Source organism: Podarcis cretensis, assembly GCF_951804945.1.
Source record: "Podarcis cretensis genome assembly, chromosome: 1".
In the NCBI taxonomy this organism is placed as follows: domain Eukaryota; kingdom Metazoa; phylum Chordata; class Lepidosauria; order Squamata; family Lacertidae; genus Podarcis; species Podarcis cretensis.
In genome coordinates this window covers 83,298,621-83,323,890 of record NC_137170.1, presented here as the reverse complement: position 1 = coordinate 83,323,890, position 25,270 = coordinate 83,298,621, and the positions used below count along the sequence as shown (strand labels likewise).

The 25,270-nt window shown below is 48.4% G+C and overlaps 1 protein-coding gene across 1 annotated transcript; it reads left to right on the top strand.

The window, feature by feature from the left end:
- Positions 1–50: 50 nt before the first annotated feature.
- Positions 51–24,407, top strand: TMEM132A (transmembrane protein 132A). Its single transcript, XM_079956270.1, has 11 exons — positions 51–565; positions 11,572–11,786; positions 11,883–12,101; positions 14,781–15,181; positions 15,663–15,812; positions 16,801–16,993; positions 17,092–17,235; positions 18,010–18,215; positions 20,336–20,612; positions 21,539–21,730; positions 22,363–24,407. The coding sequence occupies exons 1-11, from the start codon at positions 493–495 to the stop codon at positions 23,557–23,559; spliced, it is 3,267 nt and encodes a 1,088-aa protein (XP_079812396.1). The 5' UTR covers positions 51–492; the 3' UTR covers positions 23,560–24,407.
- The last annotated feature ends 863 nt before the right edge of the window (positions 24,408–25,270 follow it).

Sequence of the window (25,270 nt, the reverse complement as noted above, 5' to 3'; positions counted from 1 at the left end):
CCCCTTTTCCCCGCCTTGTTCGGAGCTGGCTTCGCGCCTCTCCCGCCGGCCCGGGGCAGCGCGGCTAGTGGGGCACTGGGTCGCCCGTCATCGAAGTGGCTCTCAGAGGCGCTTTAGGACCCAGCGGCGCAGCGGGAAGGCGCTGATCCCATGTGCTCCGGTCCCCTCCCCCTGCCTGCCTGCCTGCCTCTATTGTCTGAGGCTGAGCAGCCCGGCGGCGGCGGCGGCGGCGGCCCGGGCAGGGATGCGCGGCTTGCGCAGCGCACCGGCGAGCGCGCACGGCTGGCAGCGCTGATTGCCCGCTAGCACCTAGAGTTTGGCGCCGCAGCGGAGCCGGGCTGCCGTGCGTGTGACTGTGACTGTGTGTGTGTGTGTGTGAGAGAGAGAGAGAGAGAGAGAGAGAGAGAGAGAGAGAGAGAGAGAGAACATGCGCTCCACAGCGCCGGGAGTGGGGATCTGAGCCGGAGTTGGGAACGGATCGGCTCCTGGAGAATGGAGTCCCCTCGTGCTGCTGCCCGCTGGCTCCTGCTGGCCGTCGCGCTGCTCCACCTGCGCGCCCCCGGAGGTGAGTCCTGGCTGGGGCTGGAGCCCCCTCGCCGATCCAGCTGCGGTTTTTTGCCCCTGGCTGGGAAATGGGGGTGCGATCGCGACTTGGATGTGGGGGTCTCGCATGTTCCTAAAGCGATGGACCGCCCTCCCCCGTCAGAAACCGATGCCGTCCCTTCCCCCTGGTTGGTAGGGACCCTCTTTAAAAAGCGGCTTTTGAAAAACTATACTGCCTTCACTTCGGATCTCCATGGAAACAGCTGAACACCTCTGCGCGTCTGCGGGGTTTGTGTGCGTGGGGAGCCAATGGGCTCTTCTCCCCCTGCTCCCCCTCTCCGGACCCTTGAGCGCTGCTCCCTGATCTCCAAGGAGGTGCCCCTCCAGTTGTTTCCCGGCCCAGCAATGCCCCCACCCCACTCGATCTCCCCGTACTGACAATCAGGTTGAAGTGGAGCATTTTGACCCTCTCCACCCCGCGTTTTCGTTTATTTGTTTACCGATTTACATGCCGGCTTTCAAAACAGAAGTTTTCCCCGAGGTAGCTTCGGAACCGAGCCAGCTCTGGGCCCCCACTCTGCACCCTATAGGACCCCCTCCCCATGTGCTTTGCCGTTGCTATCGCATCTTTTATGCGTCTTTCCTCTACCTGCTGCTGAAGGGGGGGGTGAGGGAAGAAACAGATTTCCCTAGGACTTATCTGGAAATGCAAATGACTCTTCAGTTGCTGCTGTAATTCAATTAGCTTTTGGTAACCCCCACCCCTTTTTTTCAGCAAGACATGATTATTCCGCACAGTGTATCTCCCCCCACCCTCCAAGCCTGCAAGATGGGTAGGCTACTTGCAAATGATTCAAGCCTTAGAGCTGATACTTCTTCCCTTGGGAAGCTGAAGCTGATGAAATTGTATATTGTGTGGAGAAAGAGAGAGCAGAATTCTACCTGTTCTGGCTGAACCTCTCCCCTCAAATGCTCCACCCTGTTCCCCAGTCTTCACTTCAGCCTTCTGAAGAAGCTTTTCTCCCAATATGGGTCCTTATGCTGATTTATTTGCGCCTGCTCTGAGACTCTTACTGTTCTCTGACTTTGATGTTCTACAGTCATTTCTCCACAGGCAATTTGTTGTAGTCAGAATGTGCCACTAGTCTTGCGTTGGCTTAGAATCTCGTATCAAGGCTTATAGATGACCACATACTACTGTAGTGAGTAGCAGCACTTTTCAGCTGTTCTGAAGAGCAAGCATTTCCTCCATCATTTCCTCTTTTTAGCACAATTGTTGAGATTATAGCACCAATTCTCCCAGCTCTAGTATAAATTCCTATTAAGCAGAGGGTGCCAAGCAGTGCTTCTGCCCCTTCACTAACGTTAACTGCACAACTGTGTGCCTGGCTGATTTAAAAACTGCCTCCAGAGCCATATGCACAGCCATTGACGAAGGAATATGACCTAAGTCGATCCCTTAATGCAGATGGCTTTTGGCGGCATGCATGATATCCTCCACCACGTATCTTTGATGGTTTTGGCCAAAGAAGAGGCGCCCAACATTGTTTTGATCAGATTGTTCCTGTGTTGAATTCTTGACAGAAAGCTCATTTAGTCCCCCTTGGAGCAAAGGATGTTTCTGAGCATCAGTCATCGTCGGAACCATTTAAAAAGTGACGAATAAATCCTCCCCTTGGTCCTGTTCATTCAAGGGGAGCCTGTGAAGCTACCAGGAAATGGTTATTGCCTGCAATATCTCAAAGCGGTGGTGGATACATTTATTGTTCGCAGTCGCTGCTTTTGAAGTGATCGCAGAACTGGTGGGTGCTTTAAATGGGAGCATCCCTGGAGAAAAACTGGTGTACAAGATGGCATATCAAAGGAAGAGAGTCCTGATGGTCAAAAACAGAGGGAGAGAAACACAGGGAGATGATTAGATAGATAGATAGATAGATAGATAGATAGACAGATAGATACCCTTGAAGGGTGTAGCACCCACCCACTGAGGTTTGTATGGAAGGAAAGGGGGGAAACTCAATCAATCCAAGAATGAAGAGAACGGGTTATATATCTGGATCATGTTGTCAAGCTGAGGAGGGGGAAATTGATGGAAGAAATAGTGATTAGCAGAGAGGGGGAGCAGAGGTGACAAGAGGTCTCACCCTGAGGGAGGAAGAAGCTAAATTTGTAAAGAGACCACTTGTTTCCTTTCTCCTTCTGTAACCTAGAGGGGCAGGGTGTGATGTCACGGTATCTCTCAGCCATCTGCTGCTTCCTCAGGGGAAAGTCTGTGACCCGACCCAGGGCCTGTGGGAGGTGCGATAAGGGGATCCCCGCAGGGCCCAACATCATTAATGCTCCGCATACAGAGGACTGAGTGGGGAGAGCAGAACTGCTCAAGTTTATGGAGGTTTCATTATGGCCAGGGATGCACAGCTCCGTCTGTGTGTCAGCTTCATTGTTAGGCAGTTTCCAGAGGGGCAGCTGTATTGTTAGTAGGTCACAGCAAAGACAACCAACAGAGTCTTCTTGTGGCACCTTAAAGTCATAGCCATTTTTAAAATGACGTATGCCATAATAAAATTAGTTAGTCTTTAAGGTGCCACAAGACCCTTACTGTTGCGCAGAGCACTTCTACATCCCCACTATTAATGACCGCTAGGTCACGAAGCGTCGGGCACGACTAAACAACAAAACAAACAACAAGATCAGTGCAATATAGTCAAGATACTGTCCTTGTCTGGCAAACATAAGATGAGGAGGACAGGATTGCACTGTCCGTTTGTTGGATATATGATTTTCTTTGGTCAAAAAGAAATTTTTCTAACTTCTACATGGCTGTCACACATAAAATGTGCTGTTCGAAGTCTGAGTGAAGGGTATCCTTGCTCAACAATTGTAAAAAGTTGTACATGCTCTCAGGGGTAGATTTAAATTTTCTGGTTTTCAAAAAATGTGTTTTTTTAAAAAAAACTATCTTTATGGAAAAAGAGGGGAGTGTAAGTTTTCCTTTAAATCGTGTACACACACACACACATTCTTTTGTGGTAAATGTCCAAGAAAGCCTAAAATAAACTTTCTTTTGTAATTCACCCTTATCTCCAGATTTATTTATTTTTTTGCAGTCTCTGACTTTCTCTATTAGTTTCTTGGTCCCTTCATGTCTTTTATTTGCTTGCTTAAGGGAATCTGATCTTCTCTGAAGATTTCTTTTTGTGTGTGCCCTTTTTGTGCCTGCATTTCCATTTTCTTTGTAGTGCTGGATGGCAGACTGTAATATTTTGGTTGGGGCGTTCCTAATTCCGTGAGCTGGGATGGCATATGCAGAGCAAGGGGATTTGGGTGGGGAATTACTTGCCAGCTCCCATCTAGGGATTTGCCTTTTTAGTCTTTTTGAAATCTTACTGCTTTCCCTGAATCACAGCCAGTATCTTTGGTTTGGTTGCTCCACTGGTGCCTAGAATCTGACTGATGCTGACTCTCTTATTTAGCCCGAAGAAGAGAAGGTTCATTTATGTATTAAATTGATATCCTGCCCTTTCTCCCAAAGGAGCCCAGGAAAACATCAAGATTAAAGAGCTACAGGATAGTGCACTCTGAATATCTGCTATGTGGAAGGTGGAGCAGACTTTTTTTCCTGCTGCCGCTGCAGAGGGCAGCTCTAAAACCAACGGACAGAAATGGTAGGGAAGAAGATTTGGGTTAAACATTAGGAGAAATGTACAAGATGTTCAAAAGTGGGACAGGCTGCATTGGAAGGGTGTGGATCTCTTTCACATTTAAGCAGACGATAGCAATCTGTCAGGGATGATGTCATTGCACCCTGCATTGTTGGTGCTGCCTTGAGCAGGGGTTGGACTATCATGACCTCTGAGGTCCCTTCCAGTTCTGTCATTCTACGATTCTCACCCAACATCACTTGGCCAACTCTAGCAGAGCATGAATGTGTATAGCACGGGGGAGGGGGAAGGCTCGTTCTTCATTCAATGCATGCAAGCCAACCCATGCCTATGGCTTGGTCCTTGTCCTCCAGGGCAGCACCCGTGTGACACACTGAGCTCATAATGGGAGAGTTGGAAGGGACCCTGAGGGTCATCTAGTCCAACCCCCTGCAATGCCGGAATCTCAGCTACAGCATCCATGGCAGGTGGCCATCCAACCTCTGCTTAAAAACCTCCAAGGAAGGAGAGTCTACCACCTTCCAAAAAAGTCCATTCCAACAGCTCTTACTGTCAGAAAGTTCTTCCTGATGTTCATTCAGAATCTCCTTTGAGCTTGTCACAAACAAAAGGTGTTTGGCTTTGTGCTGTACCCTTATTTCTAGATGCACGCGGGAGAAAAAAAAAGGTGCGGTGTTAACATGTCCACGAACACAGCTGTGCCAGGACCACATCCTCCTGCTTTGGTGCTTTCACTTTAACCCAGAAGAACTGAGTGGAATCCTTGTAAAAAAACAGGGATGTGACAACTCATATTGATATTATACGCTACCCAACCCTACAAAACATGTGATAACCACAAGCACAAAAGGAAATGTGCAGATAATATCAGAGAAAGATGAGTGAAATAGATAGTTCTGATCTCTCTGCTCTTGTCTGCAGTGCAGATGGGTAGGGGAGCAGGGTTGGATTCTATGGCACTTGCAAGATCAGGGACACTGGGAAGATGCATTTAGTCCCCCCAAACTGCCCTGTTCTTATACGCCCTTTGTGTGCAGTTTCTTTGCATGTGGTGCCCTCCGAAGAATTGGCTGTACATTAGCTTCTGGCATTGGGGGACTGAGCCAGAACAGTGTTAATGGGTTGGATTTGAATCAGGGAAACCTGGGTTCAAACCTCCACCCAGCCAGAAGGAGCTCACCTACTGTGCATCATTTGGACAGGGCATTATCTGTGAACCCATTTTACAGAACTGTGACCAGAATCTATTAAAAATGCATACATAAAGACCCTATCTCTATCTATCTATCTATCTATCTATCTATCATCTATCTATATCTATCATACTGGGATAGCTCACCCAGCAGAGCATGAGACCCTTAATCTCAGGATTGATGGGCAAAATATTCCTGCCTTGCAAGGGGTTGGACTAGATGACCCTTGTGGTCCCTTCCAACTCTACAATTCTATGATTCTTTCTATCTGTGGCCAGAATAGATACACTGGAGGAATGGTGGGACAGGAATATTCTAGTGCTGGGGAAATGAACAGCGTCATTTTGAGAGCGCATCCCCCCCTTCATACTAGAATATGGTGTTTGGATGATTGGCACTTCACAATTGGAGGGGAGGGGATGGTGGACTTGCTGCCTGCTAAAAAAAATAACAACCCTTCATTGGCCCAGTTTTAAAGGGATACTAATAGCCTTGGCAACCATCCGCTGCCCCAGTGGCTGTAGCAGTAACAGTGCTTGACCTAACCCCTCGGACACAAGTGGGCACCTCTGTATCTTGCTGAGGTTCCAGCTGGAAGGCTGTCTTTACAGCTAGAGATGTCATACTTGTTTTTGAAGGGCAGCTGAAAAACAGCGAAACCTCAAGGCAGCAGCCTTCAAAAGATTCATCCCGAGTGATGTGCTGAATGCCATTTCCATGACCGCCTCCCCCCTCTCCGATGGACCGCTACAACTGTCCTCCCAATGGGGCAGCCTGCTACTACACACCACACGTGCCCCCTCCCCCTCAGGCTCCTTTAATGCTAGGATCATGATGCCTTTCCCCCACCCAGATAGATAATTCAGCGGAGCCTCTAATTAGGTTTCAGTTAATTAAGAGCAGCATCATTATCATTTTTAACATTGTTTGGGAGCTGGAGAAATCCCAAATTAAAGCTAAACCCCAAAATCTATTTGAATATTTCCCCCCATACACAAAATAATTGCGAGGGGAAGAAAAACAACATTCACCAAAACAGAACAACAATCCCTCCCTCGCACATCCTACAGCATTAAAATGGCTGCTTTGGAAAACCTCAAATCCCAGGTGGAACTGGGGTGTAGATAGAAATGTTAACAAAACTGAACAAAGCATATTAGCGGACAGATCAGAAGTTTCATTAGGTACAATGGGTGCCAAAGGAGCTCTTTACTGGTTTATTCTGGTGGGTTCCACACCTGCCTTAAAATGACCCCTCGTTAACCAATTTTGACCAGCATATTGTTTCCCCCCCCCCTCTTTTTATTGAAACCCACCTAACAGATGCGATGTAAGAGTGCACAAACTTGATTATAAGAATGCCAAGGCTTTGTTCCGTTCTTCTATCAAATTGCAAAAATTAAAAATAAAGGGCAGAGCAAAATTGTGGTGTCCATTCTCTGGAGCTTTTGAAATAAGGGGCATCCATTGTGTTTGACAGAGCTTTTGTGTGGAAATAAAGAACATCCCTTAAAAAGATGTGTATCTGCTCTCCCTAATCCCTGCTTTCCCCTGCTTAATTAATGCTGGTCTTTGGCCACCTTCTGAGTACTACTCTTCATAAAGAAAAAAAAGGGGGGGTTCTTTCTGACACTGGTGTAGTTGATATATTCACCCACCCCACCCAACTGATGTTTGACCTGATCATGGTTTATTAATTCCAGGGAGAGAAGATTAAAAGATGAGGCTTGTTAAAAAAAATATTTTTTTTTGCTGACTGTCGCTCAGTTCTTTGGCGATGGACAGCTATGATGTGTGGTCCAAAGAGTTAAATGATCTGACTTGAAATCCCTTTCTCTCTCAGCTACTTGAGCTTTTTCATTCCATTTTCTCATCAGATGATGTGTTTGTACCACTCTCTGGGTGTCCAGAGAATTCAGAGAAAGATGAGGTTTGCATTTCTAATGGGAAACAAGCAGAAATGCAAACACCTTAGACTTTTTAACAAACACACACACACACACACACAAAATCTCCCCAGGCTTTTCATGAACACAAAAGCAGAATTGCTAGCTCTAGGTACTCCTAATAATTTGATGTGTCTTTAAAAAGGATGTCATTTTCCTTCTACAATTCCATTTATTTTGTATTTGTCTTCTGGATTCTTTTAAATGCCTTGGTTTAAAATCCTTCATAACGAGAGCATTTTCTCTTCCCCAAAAGGCAGCTACGGTTCCAGATAACAGCCTGACATTAAGACAACTAAGGATTTTAAATTTGCTCATGGCACAATCCACCACGGGAGATCTCTTGTTCAGGCTCCATTGAGAACAACAGGAGCTAGCTACACAAGAGTGCGGCAGGGCTCCTGCACAGCTTCCATTCATCTCAGCGGCGCTTGTGCAGGAGATCTCCCAGGTGAGTGCTGCCCTAGGATTACTAACACACTGAAGAAATTAAAAAGATGTAAACTCGATGCTCTCGTTTTGCAGTACGCTTATGTCTACCACGCTCCAGGTAAGACTGGGGGCAATAGTCTGCAAACTGATGTACTGCTGCATTGGGAGAGAAAGTCTTTAGTTGAAAGAGCCCTGGCACGATTCCATTTTAGTAAATATCTATTCCTGCGAGAGGGGAGTCCTGTTGTCCAGGCAGCCCAGGAACTCCATACACACTTATTTAAAGTAGATGTATAAATGAGTAAATTAAGCGAATTTGGAATGTGCAGAAAATATAAAAAAATAATAATTAAGGAACTGCAGAAAGAGGGGGAAGGAAGTCGAGTTTTGAAATGTTAAAATAATTGTAAAATTATTGAAATGCGTAAGATTGAAAACAATAATAATAAATGAATGAATAAATAAATAAATAAATAAATAAATAAATTGTGCTACTTTTCTTCTGAAAATTTACCTCCCCAACTTCTCTTACCTCAGCTGAAGAAAGGAGAGGTGTATACACATTTTTTTTTACTTTGTAAGTTTTTTTTTTAATGTGTAGGGTATTTTTGGCAGGGAAGCAGCGCAAGGGAAAGGGTTTATGAAGCCTCTCTCACCCTCTGTGCCAATGCTCTCCTTCAAATCTCAGATTTGTCGGCTGCAGTGTACAGAAGAGGAAGGAAACGCCACTAAAAAGAATCATGGGTCGACACGTAACATGTAATTCTGCCCCTGAATGAGCTTGAAATCGAATCCACAGGGTGTGTGGGAAGCTAATGGATTGATGAGAATCAGTAGTAAGAAGCCAGGGGGAAGTAAAATTGGGATCTGTTTCTTAGGTCTCTCCAAAGCATGGTACAAAATCTCTGTGAGTATTGAAAATACAGACAGTTAAGGCGTCCGTAATCCTGAATAATGACCTAATCTTTACTTTTTCATCTCATATACTCTGCTCTACCACCTCAGGCCTCTTAGGCATAATGTACCATGAAGTGCAGTTTACAAAATCATAGAGCTTGATTTTTTCCAAATCAGTGAGATGCCCAAATCAGCTCAGCTTGAGTGTGCAGTGGTAAATTGGAATGAAAGGCTCTCGGATTCATTCAGAAATATGGTTTGTTTTCATTTTTTTAAAACCACACACACACACGGTAGGATTTCTGTGTCTTAGCTGCCATTCAAGCATGAAGACATCCTGAGATGGACCTTGGCAGGAGGTGGAGTAGCACTGCCGTGGGCTAGGAATCTGTCTGATCCCATAAACAGAACTAGGTTGGCTCATATCTAACTGCCAAATGTCATGCATCTCACACTGCCATTCATGCATTTTCTGGTTGCATGCATTTCTGTGCTACCTTTGTAGGATTTTCAAAGAGAGGTAGAAAATTCTCCATAAATGTGGCATAATTTAATCTCCTTTTCCAGACCATAAAAAAATCCCGCATATTTAATCTTTTAGAACTTTGAAATGTTATGCTTATTGAGCAGTAAAAAAAAATTGTAGCATTGTCCTTGTGTTAGAGTTTATTAGATTACCAATTATAAGTCCCATTTTTCAAATAACTGATTTGAAGCTAAAAGGTGATGTAGCCTGTATATTAATAGTGAGTGAGTATGGATTGTTATGTAGCCAAAATAGTACAATCTGTACATGAGGGAGATATCAGCAGGCTTGGGCAGACCCCAAGATTTTCAGTACAAATCATATTTGCAGGGGTAGAGGAATCTCAAAACAGCCCATAGAGGACTGAGTGTATTCAGTGGGCATGGAATGTGGACTGACTATTGAGAGTGAAAAGGCTGAAAATGGGGTCAGGAGAGAGGAAATGGAATGGAGTATCCTGGTAGAGTGCATGATTGTTTGGTTGGAACTCTGAACAGGAGCACTGTACACTGACATGTTTGTTGCAGGTCCCTATTACTAACTTTGCTTCCGAATCACACCCATTTATTATTTATACCCCGCCCATCTGGCTGGGCTTCCCCAGCCACTCTGGGCAGCTTCCAACAAAATATTAAAACACAGTAATGCATCAAACATTAAAAGCTTCCCTAAACAGGGCTGCCTTCAGATGTCTTCTAAAAGTCTGGTAGTTGTTGTTCTCTTTGACATCTGGTGGGAGGGCGTTCCACAGGGCGGTTGCCACTACCGAGAAGGCCCTCTGCCTGGTTCCCTGTAACTTGGCTTCTCTCAGTGAGTGAACTGCCAGCAGACCCTCGGCGCTGGACCTCAGTGTCCGGGCAGAACGATGGGGGTGGAGACGCTCCTTCAGATATACTGTTTAGGGCTTTAAAGGTCAGCACCAACAACTAGAATTGTGCTCAGAAACGTACTGGTAGTGGATTTAGGTTCACCCCCAACCAAATTAATGATGACCACTACTCATAATCTTTAACCGAGGTCATGTGCCCATAACCCCAATTCAAAAGCAAGAACTGCTTGGCAATTTTGTGGTGTGCCTTTTCACACAGCTCATTTTTGTGGTGTACCACATGCAGCCCATTCTTTAAGCTTCTACAGACAGACCACCTGTTATTGATCAGGCTCAATATACTGTAGTTAAATTGAGTTATTCTGATAGACTCCAATTCCTGTAACTATTTAGCTAGAAATGAATGCAAGGTTTGGGTGGCTCTCCTTGTTATTTTTCTCTAGTTTTGTATATGGACAACTGTGCCCTTTATCCCCTTTAGTGGCATATCTACCACACTTATACTAAACAGATGGGATAGCTAAATGCTAAACTCTGAATCCTAAATATACAGGGATATGCAAATAACTGTTTGGGTTTTCTTGGTTGGTTTGGTTTTTTGCACACATTGCTCTGTGCTCATTTGGCAGCTGCATAGACAGCTGAACATCGAGTTTCTAAGGAGGGAAAGAAATCACCATCATAAAAAATAAGACAATGCAAGATCAGCCATGAATCAGAGACGCTGATAATCTATAATCTGACTGTAATAGGAGTGGGTATCGGGGCTCCACAGAACATCAATTGGAGAGAGATGAGAAGCTTCCTGAAATATCTTCCCGAGAGAGAAATTGGAAGTGGTGTTTTTGCTTTCCAGAATGTGTATGAGTACTGCAACAGCATGTGCGTGAAATTTATGTGGAGAATTGTCACTGCTTTTCCTTTTTCCACACCTTGATTTCAGTTTAGTAGGATAAGGAGGGCCAGAGGAAGTCAGAGTGGTTCTTGAATCCCAGGCCTGAGGCTGGAACACATGAGGTTTGACTTTGATTCCTGGTTCAGACAAGATTAAAAGTTTCAAATGCCCCACCCATGCATTGAAATAGCATGTGAGGGCTGGTGTTGCTGGTGCATGCAGCAGCCACACATCTGTCCATGCATTCAGCCAGCGTGTGAAGGGGATTTACTGACTGGTGAACATGTCTAGGACTCCCCCATGTGAGGGGAGCATTTTGATTGGGCGCCAGAGTCCTGCATTGCATCAAGGAGCTCGGTCTGCACATGGAGCCCCTTCGCACACTGGCCAGACATGCAGACACCAGGCGCCATGACTGTTGCACTTGTCTCTGGGGATTATGACTAGTCTGTATGTCCCCATGCTGCCTGCACCCATTGGAACACACAGAAGGTGGAACACCTGAACTCTGGCAAGTATTCACTGCCTTTATTTCAGCCTTTCCTATCGCTAGTCAGGGTTTTGTGGAAGAGCACGTGTATATCTGGACTGGGGTATGGGGAGAGGTTGAAAGGCTGATGTTGATGGACGTGGTTCTCCTCTTTGCAGCGGACTGTGAATCTGAGTCTCCTGATGCGGTGTACCTTCCAGCCGAACTAAAAGTGCTAAATGGCCCAGAGTACTTCCGTCTTCAGCGTACAGACCGCTACATGCCAGGAAATGCCTCCCTCAGCTCCCGCTCAGAGACCTTCCTCTTCCTCCACCGTCGACTGTCAGGGAAGCCCACCATCCAAGCTGGCTACCCCCCTTTCACAGCTCAGCAGGTAAATAGTCACATGCAGCTGTGCAAGGGCCCTTTGCTTTCTTGATTCCTGCTGTGAGGCGCTTCAGCAGAGCTCAAGACTTCCTCTCTTCCCCAGGCAATACCAGCTGATGACTCCCAATCCACAGACGTCTCCACTGCCTGGGACATCCGGGCTGTGTCCATTGAGGGCACAGTGTCCCCTTACGAGCCATACACCAGGGTGCTCTTCCACCTCCAAGGGCAGGACTGGATGTCAAGACAGCAGGCCCTGCCATGCGTCACCTTACATGTCTTCCACCAGGCCCAAATGGTTCACCGTGCCTGCCACCTCCAGGTTGGTCAATGAGATGCCACTCTTTTGGGTAGTCATTGTCGTCCCTGCCAAATGCCTTGCTTGGGAGAGATTTGGTACATGACCCTGAAATGTCATAGGATAGTCTTCACCAGCCTGATGCTCTCCCCATGTTTGGGACTGCAATTCTTACCAGCACTCTCTCCTCACAGGGGCTGATGGGAGTTGTAGTCCCAAACATCTGGAGGGCACCAGGCTGACTAAGGCCCACAGAATAAGTTCTGGTATGATTCACTGTAAGGATTCTCTTGTAAGCATCTATCAACAAACTAGAAAGTAGAATGTCGAAGCTGGCCAGGGATGTCATATGAATCCCCTTCCTTGGATTATTATTATTATTTTAATTTTTAAGAAGAGAATGGACAAACATCCATCTGCTGTGGTTAAAGTCTACAAATCCCTGGTGTTCCAGGGGGCAGGACTCATGAGGCTCCTTCCAGCACTGTGATTCTAGAGCAGAGATGGATAGCGTGAGACTCTTAATCTCATTGTTGTGGGTTCAAGCCCCATGTAGTCCCTCCCAACTCTACAATTCTGTGATTCTATGACATTAGGGCTCATGCACCTGTAATGATTGCAAAGGAGAGTGAATTTCAGTAGAGGAAGCTTGTCATTATAGGTCTCCAGAGGTGAGAAAAATCCCCTCTTACACAGAACGTTAAATTTATACAACGGGTGCCTTTTTTTCTATAGCATTGTTATTTCTGTTGCATGTTGGATAATATGAAACTGTTTCCAAAATTTGCCCGCCCCCCCCCCCCCCAAAGATGAATGGGCTCTTTTCTAAATATCTGTGTGTGGGGAACATTTCTGCTTTTAAAATAACTGGTTGTTGTTTTTAATTACACACTCATACCACTCATCAAAAGAAAGCAACATTTAACAAGCTCTCCACTGTTCATTCAGAACACATGTGAAAATGTTTAGTACTTTGCTGGGAAGAAAACCGAAATGATAAAGCATTGGAATTACCCTGGGCAGGTGTTGGCTTCTGTACTGAGGACGCTTCACTGCAGCTTCACACATTGAGAAATGCAGGGATTCTACTTTTGCAGGTTTCCTGGAAGTGCAGAAATCAAATGTGACTCACAGCTCTACTTACCAGGACTTTCTGTAATGTGTGAAGCTGCCCTCAGGGTGCTCATATGGAGAAGGGAGGGTGCATATTCTGTTCTTCCATGCATTCTCTTGGTGGCGGGGGATAGTTCAATTCTGTTAACATGGGAGAGGCATTTGTGAGCAAGTCAGTGATTCTTCAAGCCATTCCGTTGCTCTTGCTGAAGCCTGGGAGGTTTAACATCCAACTTGTAAAGGGCTGCAAAATGTCAGCAGTTCAACTTGGCCTTCCCTGTAGTAGCCCATTAGCTTTATTCCCCGAGCCCCCTCTCAGTTACCGATGGCAACTGGTTGAGTGGTGGCCAAGCTCAGCAGAGAGCTCCCTCTGCACCCTGAGGCCAAGCATGTGGTAACTGTCAGATCTGCCTTTTTTTGAGCTGGTGGCCTGGTAATGTCAGAGTGAGTCTGTGAAGTTCTGCCTTGACGTGGGCTTCCTGCTGCATGCTGGTCCTGCTTTACTGACTACTCTGGCATCAAATCCCCACCAGAAGATTTGTGGGCCACGTGAGACAGAAAAGACAGGGACAGAAGGAGAGAGAGAGATGATGAGCCAGGACTAGTAGAAATGGAATATGGTGACAAGCAGGATGGGCCCTTCCATGAACCAAGGTTCATGGCAAATTTGGGCCCTGTGTGTGTCAGCCAAGGCCATAGAGCGACCATCACTGACCACTACCCAACTAAGTGGCACAAGACTCTTGACTCAGGTGGCAGAGTGCGCAGGGCAGCAGATGGTGCTTCCCACTGCCCAGTCCCCCATGGCTGGCCCCCCACAGTCCCACCCTGCTGTCCCCTACCCACCCTTTGGCAAATTTGGGCCCTGTGTGTGTCAGCCAAGGCCATAGAGCGACCATCACTGACCACTACGCAACTAAGTGGCACAAGAACAAAACAAAAGCTAATTTCTAGTCATTGGACCAAAGTGGACAGAGCTATATTCCTGCAGCTACCCTGCCCCCAATCCCCTTTCGCAGAGTGAGGTATTATGGCATGAGATAGGCCCAGAAAAAGATTGCACCACAACCCTTGCACCACAGCAGCAAAAGGCCCTCTTGGTCAGTCACTCAATGTGTCTTTCAAAGTGAGGTGGGATAGCTGCCCTACCAAGGCTGGTTGAGAGGAAAAGAGTGGCAGTTGCCACTTAAGGCGGGTTGGGAGGAGGGGCGGGGAGAAAGAGCAGCTGTTGGGTGACATTTCTTGGTCTGCTTCAGTCATCAAAGTGTATTGGGCTGACCCTGGTTGTAGGGTAAGGTGAGGTGAGAGTAGCTTTCTTGGACTCCCAAAGTAAGGGACTATAGCTCAATGGTGGAGCTGTTGCTGCATGTCCAGAAGGCCCGTTTCTGGTATCTCCAATTATAAGCACCCCAGAGAGCTAGTCTGAGAGAGACCTTTCCTGAGATCCTTCAGACTCAATCAGAGCAGGCCATACTGGACTAGACAGACCAATGGCCTGACTCGGTATAAGGCTGTTGCATGGGTTCACATACCATGAGGAGGGACTTAAAAGGAGCACATGGTTTGTCTCTCTCTGCTTCTCCTGACCAGGCACCGCTGGGTGTGTGTGTGGTGGAACTCGAGCTCCCCCCTCGCTGGTTCTCTCCTGCACCCGCCAGCAGCCAAAGGAAGGGAGAGGATTCCACCATCACTCCTCTGCGGGCTGAGCTGTACTACACCCTGGAGCCCACACTGCCCGGGAGGACGCTGAGAGAGTGCCCCCATGTCCGACCCCGGGAAAGGCCGCGTCCGGGCGCTGAGGGGGGCAAGGAGCGACTGCACTATGTGGGCCCGGTCGATATCAGGGTAATGAGCCTGCCGCGGCGCCAGGAAGTGCGGCTCGACGACAATGTGATGGTCCGCGTCCCCGACATGGCCCTTCGCCCGGGGCAGCTCTTCACGGCCACTCTCATCCTGCAGCAGAACTTCACGGCCGACCTACTGATCCTCCGGTGAGTCAGGGGAGCCAGGCCTTGGGATTCCAGCCATAACGTTCTCATTCCAGTGAATGATAAAGGAATCTGAATTCTTAGGGGGAGCTTTCTAGTCAAGGGTGGTTATGTTAATTCTTAACAACCAGAGAGCACTTTCAAGTGTTCAGGCGCTCTGCATGTGTTATTTAGTTGTGATCCTTGCTAAAAACTTGACCGTCAGTATTCTTATCCCTCAATACGGTTTATCTAAGGTCACTTCATGACAGAAGCAAGAATCAAACTGGGGACTTCCTGATCCACAGCTCATTCTGTTAGCCACTATGTTACACTAGCTTGCTGGTGCCGTCTTCCCTCAATTATAGGCAGTTCAAGCCTCGGGGTGCTCATTCCTCCGGGGCCTGGCCCTCGTTATTCCTTAGCTTATCGCCAGAGCTGCTGTGAAACAGCTTTGCTGGCTTTTTCCTGTCTACACACCTTACTTTGCTGCTTTTCCTTTCAGGATCAAGGTGAAGAAAGGGTTACAGGTTTTGGCAGCTCGCCCTACCAGGCCAGAGGCTTGGACTGCAAAGCTGGACAAGTTCAAGGGTGCCAAACACCACACCGCTCTGGTCACTTGTCGGCGTTCCCTTACTAGTGGCTTGGACTGGAGGTACGTGCTCGTTGGACTTCTCTTGGCATCATGAGGGCTAGAAACTTTTTGTTTATTTCAAATGGAAGCTGAGATATTCAGGAAATAGGAATCTGTACCCAGCATCACTTCTGTGGTGTTTGTTTTTTGAAGTTCTTGTGGAATTGCAATATACTCACAGCCCTTACTATATCTCTTTCAGTGGAATTGTTTTGTCTGCTGAACACAAAGACTATACAAGGGACTCTTGAGGGAGAGCTATACTGTTCAGCTACAGTAATGTAGATAGTCGGTCTTGTTTTGAGAGGCTCACCCTTCACCTCTCTCTGTGAAGAAAGTAAGGAGATAAGAGAACACTGAGACAGAAAAACACACCAAACCCTCTCCTTATCCTCTATAAAGGAATGTCAACTAGGTGACTGGAGCAACTTTCATTGGTCCAGACTGTCTCTAAGCAATATTTGATTATAGTGTCTTCTCCTTATTCTCTGCTGTAGCCTGAATAAAAGACTGGGTCTGGTGATGTGTGAAACTTAACTGTTTGTCCCCCTGTAAGCTTGGTCAGCCAGTTAAATAGAAATTCAGGAATTTATTTGAAAAAATTATTGGGTGTTTTTCTTCCTATCCGACCTTTCCACTCTGTAATGAACAAAAATTGAGAACAAGTCACATAAGCATTAAGAGACAGTATAAATCTCAGCATTGTTCCAGAGGTTAAGCCAAATGCCTGCTGGAATAAAGACCCTTCAGGTCATGACAGAAAACCAAGACTGAGGGGGCCCAGGGCAAAGTGCTCCACCTCCTGGGCTCCACAGAAGAGAGTGCCCATCACCCCTGCTTCTTCCAACTGTGCTTCTGATAGTAGCAGGACAATCTCGAAAGGCCTCTGTCACTGATCTAAGTTGGACAGGCACAGTGAAGTTCTATGATCTACTCAGCTTCTCCTGGGCTCTGTGTTTACTTCTGCTTTACAATTAGTGTGTTGTTGCCTATCCTTATCTCCATCTAGGGCAGCAGATTCCCCAGAGTTCCTGTATCTGGATTTTGTCGTGGAGAATGGCACAGGGGGCCTAGCTTCTAACCGTCCTGTCACCTGGCAAGTGGAGTATCCTGGCCAGGACCCTGAGGCTGAGAAGGACAAGATGGTGTGGGAGATCCAAGTGTCGGAGCGAGATGTGCGCGCCTTGGTTCCACTGGTGAAGGTGAGGCCTAGAAGGGCTGTGCTTTCCCTCCTCATAAGGTACCCCTGAGGGGCATCTAACATTGGTTCCTCACTTTTTTTTCCCTTGGCCTTCTTCAGGAGCAGGAGATTGTGAACACTGCCCTCCTCACAGGAATCCCCCACTCAGTGCCTGTGAAGCTGGTTGTGGTAGAGACTGGGGGAGCAGTATCCGAGGTCACGGACCAGATGGGCTGTGAGTCTTCCAATAAGCAGGTCCTGCAGGTGAGAAGCTAATATGCCTCACAAAGGGTCTGTTTCCCTCTCTGTGGCCACAGGATTAAAATCCGCTTCCTAGGGGTCTTAACTCCAGACTTCATTCTTTGTCCATATCTCTGGGACAAGTCTCTGTAGCTCCCAAAATGACCAGACACCCATTATGTGTAAATCTGGTGTTTTTATCTGTCCACCTTAAACATGCAGTGCTGTTATGCACCTGTCTTCCTATGCTCCTTGCAAGCCTCCTCTTTGTTTCATTTGTTCTTACACAGTATCCTTTCTCCTGCCTCCCAGCTTCAGACTTGGCAAACCATGGATTTGTCCCATTCTTTAATGTAGGCCACAGCCTTCTAGTTGCCTCCATGATGGGTCTTGAGCTTACTCTGTCCTCTTCCTCTGTCTTTTCATGGGTTGGGCTAAAGTGACTGTGAAAAATGTTCGGCCACAGGAAAGTCAAATGTACCTCTCCCTGCCCCCCTCAAACCCCCCACTCTCCTTTTTCCCCTACCACAAATCTTGGGCCCCTGCCAGATCTGCCTTCTTCAGTACAAGAAGGTGGGACCCCATAAGAATTCCTGGCTACAGTCGCTGAATGAACTGCACATCAGGGGGAGGGAAGAGGAAGCATATAACAGGCCTATGGCCAGGTCCATAATCAGAAATGGGACCTGAACATCTTTCTTCTCACCTGCTCTGCACCCTTATGCGGTCTTCCAGCATATACCTGGGCGCTTGTCTCTGCATTTGTGGACCTTCTTGTGTCCCTCAATTTTCCCTCAGGTATCCGACGTGTGTGACGCTGTCTACGTAGGGGGGAAAGAGAGCCGAGGGGCACGTGGTGTACGGGTGGATTTCTGGTACCGGCGGCTGCACGCTTCACTGCTCTTTACTGTCTGGGCCCCACTGCTGCCCCTGCGCATTGAGCTGACAGACACCTCTCTAGAGCAGGTGCGAGGCTGGAGGGTACCTGGTCCGGCCCCAGATGGGTAAGTGCTATGGAACCAAGTTGGGTTGACTGAGCCCAGTGTTTACGCCACAGAGTGAGGTCTGTGTGCTCTCTGTGCTTAAGCAAGAGGAGAGGGAAGATATGAGGGATAATCTCAAGGGAGTGTTTAGAGCGGGGATGGGGAACCTGTGGCCTTCCAGCTGTTGTTGGACTCCCAACTCATTTCAGCCCCAGCCACCATGCCCTGTGGTGAGGGGTGGTGGAAGTTGCAATCCAGCAACACCTTGGCAGGTGGGTGTCAAAGGATCCCCATCCCTGATTTAGTCAACGGCCAGAGCTTTGATACTTGTAGGGTGGGCGATTTCTCATTCCTCCATGCAAGCCCAGTGGTTCTGTATAGACAGCTGTTGTCATGTGGGCCAAAGAGAACAAAGAATGCAAAACAGAATGATGTATTCATGGACAGTGTTCAAAATTCCCCAGCCAAGTTGTAACTACCTGGAGATTTCTGGGCACCAGGTTGATGACTGCCATCTCCATCCTGCCTTGACTTGTGTGTAGCAAAGTCTTGTGCTTCTGTGCAAATCATGACCCCCTTGTTGGGCATCTTAGTCGTCCATCATCACATCAAGGAAAGTAAGTGCAGGGCTGAGTACAGATATATTTGACTGTGCTTCAGCCTTTCCACAGACCCCCCCAAATGGACTCACAGATCACAGCTTAAAGACCTCTGTCTTAGTCTGTAGTTAATACCCTTTCCATTTCCACTGTGTGTTTTTCTCCTTCTTGCATACAAGTGAATTGTTGTAAGAGCAAGCTACAGTCAAGCAGTGTAGTTGAGAGAGTAGGATCATGTAGTGTTAGAGGGGACCCTGAGAGTCATCTAGTCCAACCCCCTGACAAATAGAAATTCCTTTGTGGCAACCGTAACCTAGATTTAAGGTGCCATTTGGCAGCTAGCTTATATTTCTGAGTTTCTGCTCATGGATGGTCTAGGAGCATGGTTTCAAAATGCACCATAGTCTTTGTCAACATCAGCCTGTTGGTTGATGCTGGGAATACATGGCTCCTCTAAAGCAAGACAGAGCACTGCTCTGCTCCCCTTCCCTTTGATTCCTGTCTTCATAGTGGCTTTTCCCTGTGTCGGTACCTTTTCTGGCACTGGCCTCTATGGTTCTTTAATAAATGGTTCCTGTTATCCTGTCAGGTGGCTGCTGGGGAGATACCTAAATCGCTGAAAAATAACTTGGGAAATTGATTATTTCCATTTGCATTTTGGCAGAGAGATTAATGGTGACAGTGCTCCAGACATATTGTATTGTCTGGAAGTTCCTTGAACATCTTTAATGATCAACGGACAAACAAAGCATGGCTGCTGGTGGTGCCTTGATTAATACCCAGTGCACAGCAAGCAAGAGATGATGATGTTAATTATGGTATAATATAGTGCCTACAAACTACTAGGTGCTTTACGCATCATTCTCCCTAAGAGCTCACAATCTAAAATAACACACAGAGGGGAAAGGGTAAGGGAGGAGAAGGGAAGAGAAGCATGAGAGTGTGCAAGGAGACATTTTTTTTTGCCTAGGTGCAAAGTACCTAAGCTACACAGCAGGATGGCCACCTGACTCAAGTTATAATGGAAATGTCATCTCAATCTTTGGAACTCCCTGCCCATTGATGTGGGCAGGTGCCTTTGCTGTAGCATTTCAGCACCTGCTGAAAACCTTTATTTATTTCAGAAACCCTACCCAGGCATATAATTTTAGCATGTAATTCTACTACGTACCTTTTAAAAGTTCAGATTTAATTTTAACTTGTTATGTTTACTTGGTTTTAATCTTTGCTTTTGTCAATTTTCCCCCAAATGAATATTTTGGGATTTTTCATTGGAAACTACTTAGAGGTCTTGTGTTGATACAGACTGCTAAAATAAAATCTAAAAATGGTAGGAATTACATTGTGCACACTTGGAACACTCGGTACTCTTGTAGGAAGGTGGAGTAGATGTTAATTTCATGTAAGGGTTTACTTGGGGATAATTCCAGCCTCTTTTATAAAGCTTTTGTCGGGATTACTGAGATAATGCACCTCAAGTGCATTACTTGAAATGTGCCATTATAAATGCTCAGTACAAGTTATCCCTCCTCTTCCGAGCAGCAGCCCAACAGAGCCTGAAGACGGTGGAGAGGAAGCCGAGAGAAGAGCTCGTGGCTGCCGTCTCCAGTACCAGCGTGCCGGAGTCCGTTTCCTTGCCCATTTTGTGGCTCACCCACTAGATGGTGGCCGTCACCTGACCTATATGCCAAGCTCTGATTGGCTGCTGGATGTCTCTCATCTGGTGCAAAAACACGCTAGAATCCAGGACCCCCGAGTGGCAACACTGGAAGGTGGAAATGTAGTGGTTGGCCAGGAACCAGGAATGACATCTGTGGAGGTAAGGAGCTGGCCAGTGGGGAAAGAGAGGCGGGGGTGCTGTTTGTTGGCTGCTGAGATGAAGTGGGTTGCCTAGAAGTCTGGGCATGTGCTTTGGATGTTACGGGATAGCAGAGGTGTTTGGGGGAAAGGTGGAGCAATGGGAAGAGTGAACGCCTAGGAACAGGTGGGTGTGATCTGAACACAGTTAGGATAGGTGATATGGTTTGCTGTGGGAGGAGGGAGTCAGAAGACAGGACACTGAAGAGGGGAACAAAGTGGAAAAGATCCCAGGGTAGGATGATGGGTACAAGCACAAGCTGTATTGACACATGTACAAGCGTTTGTGTGAAACGTTACCTGTGTACACTTGTTTATTTGTACAGCTCAACTGTTGGGTACACACAGTGGCGTAGCGTGGGGGGTGCAGGGGGGGCCGGCCGCACCGGGCGCAACATCTGGGGGTTAGGGTTAGGGATAGGGTTAGGGGGCGCAAATCCAGGGTTAGGGGGCGCAAATTACTTGCCTTGCCCCGGGTGCTGACAACCCACGCTACGCCACTGGGTACACAGGCACACAAATGGTACGTTCGCTGAACATTACATGTGAATAATTATGCAAGTGTGCAGCTCAACTGTTTTGAGTTCACATACTCTACACTTGTCGAATGTAATGTGTGAACGCCCCAATGGGGAATGCAGGGAAGCTACAAAGAAAGGGGAATATGGCAGTCCTGCAAATATTAATAGCCCACAAGCATTTTCCTTTTACATATATTTGTCAATCACTAGTGGGAAACCAGCTTCCCTTACACACCAGAGGACGCTTGGTATTAGTTATCTATTTACAAACTGAAGCAATTCAGAAGAATATCAAAGAATAATGGTACTGGTTCTGTGAAAAGTCTCCTCTTGAGGGTCATCATGTCCTCTCTATCCCCTGGTTCAGGTGCGTTCTCCTGTTTCTGATTCTATCCTGGGGGAGCAGACCCTGGTGGTCACGGAGGAGAAGGTCTCCATCTCAGAGCTGCAGGCCCAGCTAGTCTCAGGCCTCTCGCTGACACTCTCCGTGGAGCCAGGACACCTGAATGTCTTCACTGCAACATGTCAGGGACTCTCTGCTCTGCGCTCCCTGAAGCAGGTGAGAAGATGCTGCAGAAGGTAGCAGAGGAAGGGCCCTATTGGGCAGTTGGTGGTGTGGCAAGTTTAAGGCTCATCAGCCATTTGGTCCAAGGAAGTGATGGAGGGTGCACTTTGAAGATGAAGCCCCCATCCTGCTTTGGTCCACCCAGGTAGGAGCTGGATTTCATGGCTGCCACTGAAACCCGCAGCCTTGTGTCTCCTCCTCCAGTCTGGCCAAATCTACCTGTACAGACATGTGGCTTGGCACAGTTGTGCTGTGAGTTTCCTTGCCTCCACAAATGAGGACCTGAAAAAGGGGAACCAACCAAAATCCTCCAGGCAGATTTGCAAAATGCAATTCAATAAATAAAAAAGCTTCAGTACAAATGACATAAAAAACATCACAATCAACACCAAAGCAACACCAAAAAAGAGAGGCACAAATCAGACAAGCATGAAATTCATATAAAAGCCAGCCTCTTAAGGACTCTTGACCTCCAGCCCTGAGGGGGCAATTACCCAGGTTACAGGGGGTCAGTCCCAGCATGCACTGCTCCAGATATGGCAAGCCTACCTCATGTTAAACTCAGGGGTGTGTCTAATCTGTGTGGTCTCCTCCACCTCCTGATCCCACATTCCCTTTCCTTGCAGGAAGCAGTGCTGACCATCTGGCTGGTATTCACTGACCACACCTTGGCCCCTGTAGAGCTTTATGGCTGGCGGGATGCGGTGCTCTCGCTTTCTTCGCTGAACCCTCGCGTGGTCTCCGTGCGGCTGGATGAGGAGCAGGCTCGCCCCGTGGCCGTGGCAGAGGGGCCGGGCCGAGGATCCCTCCTGCAGCTGAGCCTGCACCCCCCAGACTCCTGCCGCAAGGGCAAGCATAGGGCCCCCCTCTCCCAGGGCACCATGTGGCTGGAAGTGAACTTTGGCCAACACCTCCCAACCACAGGCAGCCCACAGCAGCAGGACCCCGGTCTCCACGGCGAGCCCCCTTTCCAGCGAGCGGAAGGCGCCATGTCAGGCGAAGCAGTGACGGTTGCAACCGTCACTGAAAGCGGAAGGGGGTCACGGAGGCGCAGCCCAGTGGGAGTGGGGCCACCCATGACCAAATTTGAGGAGCCTGGCGGCAGCTCCTATAACAACCCTGAGGAAGTGGAGGTGGAGGAGGAGGACGAGATAGTGAAGGCCCCTGCCAAGGTGACGGATCTGGAGATAGGCATGTATGTTCTGCTGGGGGTTTTCTGCCTCGCCATCTTCATCTTCCTCATCAACTGCGTGGTCTTTGTCCTCCGCTACCAGCGCAAGGAGCCCCCTGACGCTGGTTCGGGGCTGGCTTCTTCCGCCCCGCAGCCCCACAACTGGGTCTGGCTGGGCACTGACCAAGAGGAGCTTAGCCGGCAGCTGGATCTGCGCCACCAGCACTGCCAGGACCAACCCCTCGGCCCTTCCGGCACCAGCGACGGGTGCTGCTGCTGTGCGGGGCCAGAAGGGAAGCTGGAGGCTGTGGCTCAGGAGAGCTCAGGTCCGCCGCCACTGCCACCGCCGGGCCCAGAGACGGGCATTTCTGCCAGCACTCTGGGCCTGCCTGCCCCTGGGAGCCCAGCCCTCACCACCACCTTGTCTAGAAAGAAGGAGGGCAGGGAGGTGGGTGGCCGGCGGAAGCGCGTGGAGTTTGTGACCTTCGCGTCCCCCCCTGGCTCCGCTCCCAGCCCCCCGCCTTCCGCTCCTGCCGTTCAGTCTATCCTGGTGGCCAGCGAAGACGACATCCGCTGGGTGTGCGAGGACATGGGGCTGCACGACCCAGACGAGCTGCGCAGCTACATGGAGAGGATCCGGGGCAGCTCCTGACCTCTGGCTCTCCTGTGCCCCACCTGTACCCATAGGGGCAAACCAATAAGGGATTGGCACCTGCAAGCTCCCCCCCGGGTGCTCTCCTAGGGTCATCCAGCTGGGCGTTCTCCTCTTTCCTCCCTTTCTGAAGAGGGCTCTACACAAACCAGCCTTGGGTTACTCGGCCAGGGATGCTTGGCTGCTCTCTCTATGTTAGAGATCTCCTTCCTTGGCTGCTCCACTAAGCCCGCTCTCTTTTCATGCCGGAAAGGGATGTGCTGGGTTGGAGTCCTCCCCTTCCTGCTATGACCTCAGTGGAGCTACCTCTCCCTCGTGGGGACAGAACCTGGGTTGCCCTCTTTGCTTCTTCCCTACTCCCACCCCAGGAGGTTTCTAACTAGAGTGGGGGGGGGGGGTTGAGGACTTTGCAGGCTGGGAATCAGCTGCTCAGAGCAAGCCAACTGCGATGTGTTCTGGAAGGGAATCCTGGGGGCCAGTGGGGGTGCCTTCCTTCCCCCGGACCTCCCTTATTGCTTTGACCCTCATTGCCAGTTTGTGTCCATTGTGGTGGTTTGAACAGCGAGTGTCCCTTCCTTCCTGTGGTCTTGAGCCTGGGGCTCTTCCCCTCCCCGCAACTCCCACACCCCACCTCCAAAAGAAAAACAAGCCGGGCAAGGGCAGAGCTCCAGCAAGCACCGGCCGGTCCTTTTTCACCCCAGCTGTGTGCCTGGTGTCTTTTAACAGTTTTGTACAATCGCTCATATTTTATACCTGTAGTATTGGGAGGCTGCCAGGCAAGTCCTTTTATTTATGGAAGATTTTTAATTCTTACATTGTTAATAAAAATAAATGATAATTGAAAATGACGAAGGTTTCTGTGTTTTGGACTTGATGGCTTGCTTGTGCTTTCCTTGCTTGGCTGCTCATGGGCAACACTCCCTGCTAGCCAGATTCAGGTCAGGCACTAAGGAGGAGGACTGGCATCGAGGGATCGGAGCAGTCGGTCGTCTGCCAGGGGGCCACACCTCTGTGGCCTGAGGACCTCCTCCTCTCCACCTTTGCAACCTACTTGCTTATTCACCTGCCTGGGTGCTCCTTGGCTTTCTGGGGCTAACAAGCAGGTGGTAGCAGGAGGAGGCAGAAGAGGAAGAGGGGCAGCAGCTGGTGAGAACTGTGATGAGGTGCTGGACCCAATGCAGAAGTGGTGTCTTTCCCAACCTAGAGCTGATGCTATCCTACCACCAATTTTTCCCTGTATGGAAGGAAATTCAGCAAGTACCACTTTCCCCATCCTTGCAGGAGACACCTGCCAAAAAAACCCTCCTCCATGCATTTTGAGTTGACAGGAGCCCCCTCACCCTCTGCGCTGTTGAAACTTGTCTCTGTGGGAGGCCCTTCTGACTGCCACCTTCCGTCCTCCTGTCACTCCTCAAATATGCCGATAAGCTACAGGCCCACTGGTCATAAATCATTTAGGATTAGATTTCATATTACCAGGAAAAGTAAGACGAGGCCCCGTGGAACTTTTCTCTGGGTTTCTGAGGGAGTCTTGTCAAGCATGGAATGTTTCTATAGGGAGTTTGGCATTGATTTTAATTTTAAAAATTCATAACGACAGCTGAAGAGCAAATCCAACACACTGAGCTGACACGAGTTGCAGCGGAATCCAGCCCAGCTGGGTGCAATTGCTACTGTGGTCCAGATCAAAGCCCCTGCTAAGTTAAAGATG